At 50.0% G+C, this 6,687-nt stretch overlaps 1 protein-coding gene across 1 annotated transcript; it reads right to left on the reverse strand.

The window, feature by feature from the left end:
• Positions 1 to 203: 203 nt before the first annotated feature.
• C2CD4B (C2 calcium dependent domain containing 4B) lies at positions 204 to 1,723 on the reverse strand. Its single transcript, XM_090272023.1, is given in 3 exon segments — positions 204 to 551; positions 553 to 1,426; positions 1,628 to 1,723. Coding segments are annotated over 2 exon segments (1,065 nt in total). The 5' UTR covers positions 1,386 to 1,426; positions 1,628 to 1,723; the 3' UTR covers positions 204 to 319.
• Positions 1,724 to 6,687: the final 4,964 nt, after the last annotated feature.

Below are 6,687 nucleotides of genomic sequence, written 5' to 3' on the forward strand. Positions count from 1 at the left end.
TAAAGGAGTAACTTTTCTTTCTAAACCCATAAACCATTGGGCATTGATATAAAGTAGGGGGTAAATGTAGTTCCTTTCTCTCTTCCAGCCTGGAAAAGGGGGTTGGATGTTGTGAATAGAGGAAGTCATTATTTCTTTTTTTACCCACCAATAAACAATGACAAAAGCAGAGAGCTAAGAAATAAAATGTCAAGAAACCAAGATCATAAATAGAAAAATGAATAAATAACATTTATTTTGTACAAATCTGCTGTCAGTGTCCGAGAGTCCCCAGTGGGCAGAAAGCACCCCGCGGGCAGGGCCCGAGGCCTGGGCGCCCTCAGAGCAGCTGGATGGGGCCCAGCAGCAGCTCGCCCTGGCCCAGCAGGCCGCGGCCCTGGTTCTCAGCTCTGACACGCACGGCCAGATGGCGCACCTCGTCCTCCGAGAGTCCGTCGAAGCAAAAGTCCTGGTCGAAGACGGCCCTGCGGCTCCTGCGCATCGCGGCGCGGTGCTGCTGGCGCGTCTTGCCGGACGGCTGCAGGGCCAGGCTGACGTGGCAGCCGACGGCGCAACCTGAGACGGAGGCGCCCGCTGGCTGGACTGTACTCGGCGGCCAGGCACAGGGCGCCGCCGGCGCGACCCAGAGTCACAGTGCCCTCGGCCTCCAGGCGCTCGAGCCTCGGGTCTGGGGACGACAGAGGGGACGCGGAGAGGGTCCGGGCAGGGGACCCCGAGCTGGCGCCACGCTCCTCGTTCTCGTCCTCATCCCCGCTGGACACAGAGCTGGTGCGGGCCAGGCCACGACTCCCCCGGGCCCGCAGCGCGCGGTTCAGCAGCCCTTCGGAGGCGCGCAGGAGGCGGTGGCCGCGGGAACGAGGAGCGAGCGTGTTTAGGAGCAGGCGGGGGTCATCGTGGGCCACGGGGGCGGGGGCTCCGCCAGACGGACCGAAGGGGGCGTCTTCTCCTCTGCAGCCGCCATAGGTGTGGGCGCGCGGGCGGAGCGCAGGCAGGGCGGCTGGCGGCTGCAGCAGTACAGCGGCTCTAGGGTCCCCGAGGAAGAGCGACTCCTTGCGGCGGGTGTGCGGGCTCTCCAACAGCGCGCAGAAGCCGTAGGCGGTGCGCGCGCGGGGCAGGTGAGGCAGCGAGAGCGCGGCTTGCGAGCGTGGGTCCCAATCGGTGAGACCCGCGCTGGCGTTGCCTCCTCGGGGCCACAGGTCGGGCTCGGCCGCGCACCTCCGGGGCACAGCGGCGGCCGGAGGTGGGGAATCGGGCTCGCAGGGCACGGGCAGCCGCGGCGGGATGCAGAACTCGGGGATGCGGCCCGGGGTGAGCACGTTGGAGAAGGCTCGCTCCGGAGCTGCGCTGCCCGCGGCCGAGGCGCGGAGTTTTCCTAGGAGTCGCATCCTCAGACGTCTGGGACTGGGAATCAAGGAAAGAAGCGCTCCTGCGGGAGAGAGGAGCTGCTTAGTTTTGGCACTTGGGGCCTCTGGAGACAGGGCTGAACCCCTTCCCCTTGGGCCTTCTGCGGGTACCCACGCGCCTACCACCCGGGCCAATCTGAGCCGAGTTCTTGGACACTACAGATCTTTCCCGCTTCTATTCACTGGCACGACAAACTAAATAAACGACAAACTAGAAATCAGACCTTTTGCTCTCCCTCCGTCACTCTGCGTCAAGAGTTGCAACTTCAGAACCCGTCGCCTCCAGGTCCTGGCTGAGGCTCCAGCTTCAGCACTATGGCCAGAACAGTGGCACGCCTGTCTTATACCCGTAGACCGAGTCCCGCCCCCTGGCTGGGAGCCCAACTCCTGGAGGCCCTGGACAGCCCGCCTTCCCCGCCGCAATTTCCAGGAGACGCTGGGCGGCCCTGTAGCAGGTGCTTGGGCGTGAGCAGAGCTGCTGCGGGAGCAGGCACCCTCTGGTGCCTGGGACCTGCGTCCGCTCTGCGTACCCGAAGCCCCTTACACGGGCCTGTGAAAGGCTGTAAGTGAAGAGAGGACGCCTCATCGCCCTGCCAAGGGCCCACTGGCAGCTGGAATGGTGGCGGCCTCTTGTCTGAAGGTGCAGCGGGATGAGGAAATAGGGAATTCCTTTTTGCTAGGAGCTAAATCCTGTCTCTGAACGTGACTTACATGCCCTAGAAACTTGTATTCTACCGCTCCCACCCAGCTGCGGTGTATAGACCACTATGCTTTCCATGGTGTTCATCTATTATTTTCGTGTCTCCCTCTACTGGAGGGCGGCTTCCTTAGTAGCATAGGGCCTGGCTCAGACAATGCCATAAATAGTGGAGAAGCGGGTGAAGTGACGCAGGCAAAATTTTCTGAATGACTACAAGGCTCTGCCTGTCATCTTGATTGTCACAAAAGATGGGGCTTCTGGCTCATGCCCTAAAAGTAACACTTGATATTTCCAAAGCTAGCCCTTTTCTCTCTTCTCCAGCACGGAGGCACCCAGTTAGAAAGCACCTTACAGAAAATCTAGGTTGCCTCTTTCCACCCCCAACCTTTATTTTCTAAGATGAGAAAACTGGAAGTCCAAAGGGACTTGAGGAAATTCCATAAAGGTTAAATTAAGCTAGTTGACGGCAGAACCTGGAACTAGCAGTTTCCTGTTTATTTGGCTGTGCGTGTCATGCTTCCTGTTCTCTGAAATGCCCTTTCTCTGCTTTTTCTTTCTGTAAGAACGCCTATTTATTTTCCACAATTTAGCTAGACATCATCCCTTAAGAACCCTTTACCCAACTCCCCCACCACAGTACATCAGCCCCTCCTTAACCCTCCATACACATTCTCTGTAACACCTTTGCTGCACTTGGCATGCTGCTTTAGAATTTTTGGTTTACAAGTTTGTCTTCCCTAATACACTATGAGTTCCTTGAGGGCAATGACTGGGGCAACTTAACCAGCATGCAGTTTGGGGGACCTGTTATGAATATATGTAAACAATAAAATTAAAATGCTACGATCCAGAACCTGGGTCTGCCTGCATCCCACTTGCCCTATCTCAGGACAAGCGAGGCTATCCTATTGATCTCTTATCCAATTTCAGTGCCTGGGGAATACAATGCCAGGCAAAGAATAAATACTCAGTAAACATTTGATGAATTTTATTGTGTTGAGCCTGATCTACAATCCAGGTCTATGACCGTCAGGTGTTTTTAAGCACCTCTCTCTCTAATTATGTTATTCCATTCCTTTCTTATGACAAAGCAGTAAGGTGGACACTGCTTCTGTTGACCAGATGAGGAACCGAGGCTCAGGTTAAGAGACTTGTCTAGGACCATTCAAACTATGAATCATAGCCCAATATGGTAAGTCCTAGTTTTCTGCTAATTTCTTTTTTCTCTCTTCCCTCCCTCCCTCCCTTCCTCCATTTACTCAGTTCATTGTATGTTGTCTGTCAAGCATTGTGTGTGTAGCTTGTGTCATACTTTACACCAACATATTAATTTTTTTTTTTTTTTTAGATTTAATGTGTTTTATTGATTAAAATATTACATTTGTGCCACTTTCCCTTCCCTCTGTCCCCTCCACCCGGTGGCCCCCTCCCTCCAGTTGTCCCCCCCTTTTAGATTATGTCCATTAGTTGTGCTTACAGTTCCTCCCAACCTCTCTCCGTCTATTCCATTCCCTCCTACCATGATCCCCAATTCCTATATCATCTCCCTCCCTCTCCCCACTCCCCCTCCCTGTTGGCCTCCCCCCACTATGTTTCCCTTACCCACAGTTCCTTTTCCACTCTCGTTGCCTGTTTCGTTTGCCTTTGTTTCATCTCCCTAGCTTCTGTTTTTTTAAACCAGTCCCTTTAACTTCTCATATAACAGTGGTTTGGATCTAATGAACTCTTTCAGTTTTATTTTGTCCTGGAAACACTTTCTCTGTCCTTCTATTCTGAATGACAATTTCGCTGGATAGAGTATTCGTGGTTGTAGGTTTTGGATTTTCATTACTTTGAATATTTCTTGCCAGTCCCTTCTTGCCTGTAGGGTCTCCCTTGAGAAGTCAGCTGATAGTCTAATTGGGACCCCTTTGTACATGATTCTTTTCTTCTCTCTTGCTGCTTTTAAGATTCTCTCTTTATCTTTAATTTTTGACATTTTGATTATAATGTGTCTTGGAGTGGTTCTCCCTGGGTCCAGTCTCTTGGGAACTCTCCTTGCTTCCTGGACCTGCAAGTCTATTCCCTTCCCCAAGTCTGGGAAGTTCTCCTTTATTATATTTTCACTCAATTTTTCAAGTTCTAGTTCATCTTCCTCATTCTCTGGCAAACCAATGATTCTTATGTTGGGCCTTTTATAGCTGTCCCAGAGGTTTCTGATCCTCTCATTGTTGCTTGCCATTTCCTCTCGCTGCATTGGTTGACTGCTTGTTCCTTCTCCACATTCCAGTTTGTTGAAATGGACTCTGGATTCCTCACCATCTGTCTCGTATGTGGTTTTGTTCCTTTCGTTATGAAAGTTTTTCGCTTCTTTCATATCTTTTTCCTGCTCTTTTGTGAATTCTGTAAGCCACCTGATAACAATGGCCCAGAACTGAGCCTCTGACAGGTTTCTTATCTGTTCATCTGTCAGGTTCTCTATCTGCTGTCTGGTGAGCTGCACCACCGGGATCTCTATATTTGTCTGCCACATTTTGACAGATGCGTTTTGTTTTCCTGGGCCGGCTGTCGGGGGCAGGGGGCAGTGCCTGCGTACGTGTCACAAATCAGCGACCGCCGGCGCCTGCCTGTGGTGCTTTCTGTGGGGGCGGGGGTCCAAGATGGATTCACACAGTTATTCAGCTAGGAGACCGGGATCCGTCCTCCCGCCCCCCTGGGCCTCACTGTTCAAGGCGATGCTGCGGCTGCTCCCCAGCGCCGGAGTCGCGCAGGCCAGGGGCTTGATTGGAGTCGTGCAGGCCAGGGGCTTGAATGCCTCCAGGATTTTTCGCCGCCCCGCCCCGCCGCTCCGCAAGCAGCTTTGCCTTCTTTAACTCTTACCTGCCCAAATGGCACCGCTGGTTTATAACTTCATATGTTGGGCTTCCGTGTAGCTTTATTTTCTGGAATTTCTAGTTATCCTTTGTTTTGAAGTAGTTGTATTCCACTATAGTTGTAGAGGGAGACCTAGCGTGTCCGTCTAAGCCTCCATCTTGGCCGGAAGTCCCCAACATATTAATTCTTAAAGCATCTTAGTCTACTATTAAATATTTTCCACTATCCTTGCTTTGAAATAAGTACTATTATTTCTAAATCCTTAAGGAAAAGGAATGTTTTCCCTGGGTTAGTAATTAAAGCTTTCCCTCTAGTATATGCTTTTGTGATGGGAAAAACCTGAATCAATACGCAGCCAGGGACCAGTAACCATTCCTGCTGAAACCTCACTTGGGAGCAGAGGAGTCCCCGGGACTGACTGCACCATTTGCTTTTGATTCTTCAGACCAATCTGCAATTAGTGGGTGAATTATCTTCTCTAGTGCAGAGCGCATCTGCATTGAGTCCTGCTCATGTGCTAGCTCACTTCAAATTAGACCTCAGTGAAGATGACTTTCATTCTCCTGAAGATCTTTGTGACATGAACACATAAACATTTCATCAGTGTATAAATACCACTGAAAGCAGAACATGGAATATGAGTTATTGTGCTACGAGCACTTCCATGTTCCTAGAACAATGTGAGCATGGCTATAAACATGGTCTCTATTTAGAGGGTTTCCCAAAACCATTAGTTCTCCATGAATCAATATTCTGCAGAAGAGAAAGTAAGATACAGGAAAATAAATTACTTTCCCAGGCATACACTCCAGTCGTTCATTTTAAACTTGTAGCTACAAGCTGTAGCCATAGTTAGAGGCCTGGTTTCCTTCCTGATTCTGAAATCACATTGGGAGAAGTAAAAAACAACTCCTCTGTGGGAAGACTCTTCATCACTTCAGCTGTTTCATCATTTTGTGCCTTATGACTGCATATGTTCCACCATCATCTTGTATTCAAAGTTTTGAATTTGTTATTTCAAAGAAACTATCCCAATAATAATTCTTCCTAAACACTCATTATATACTGGGTCTTATTTAATCCCTAAACAACTGTCTAAAGAAGGTCAGGATGTAAAAACTATGACTCAAAGAAGATAAACTACTTGTCCAAAGTCTCACATCCAGTAAGAACAAAACTGGGACTCAAACCCAGATTCATGTGGCTCCTTATCTTCCTATAGTGCCTCCTTCAAAACTGTTTATCCTGAACCCATTTCCTCTTTTGGCAGCTAGATAAAAGAGAGACCCATTTTCCAAGGCCTTGAGTTGAAACTATACAACTTGCTGTTTACACCAGGACCTAACAGATTAAAGCATGCAATTGTCATGAGCAGGCAGTCACTAGTAATTCATGTTAGTTAGTGCTGTGTTATCACCTGCAGAGGTGTTCTTGCCCATGCCCCTCCGGATAGAAATCAAGAAAGGGGCCAAGCAAATTCAGAAGAGAAAAGGTTTACTAAAACTAGAGTGAGAAAAAAGGGGAGAGGGAGGGAGCTTGATGCATCAAGGGAGCACACAATTTCTGAGAGTGTGGATCCCCACACTGCTCTGGCATCTGGCTTATATAGTACAAGGGCTTCTTCCAGTAGGCACGCAGTGGATCTCTTTGTTCTCCAGGATCCTGCTATGGACTGGCATTGACTGGTGTAGGTGCAGAGGCATTGATCTAAGGCGTACTGGAAGGGAAACC

Source organism: Furipterus horrens, unplaced genomic scaffold, assembly GCF_987537825.1.
Source record: "Furipterus horrens unplaced genomic scaffold, mFurHor1.1.pri manual_scaffold_3, whole genome shotgun sequence".
NCBI lineage: Eukaryota > Metazoa > Chordata > Mammalia > Chiroptera > Furipteridae > Furipterus > Furipterus horrens.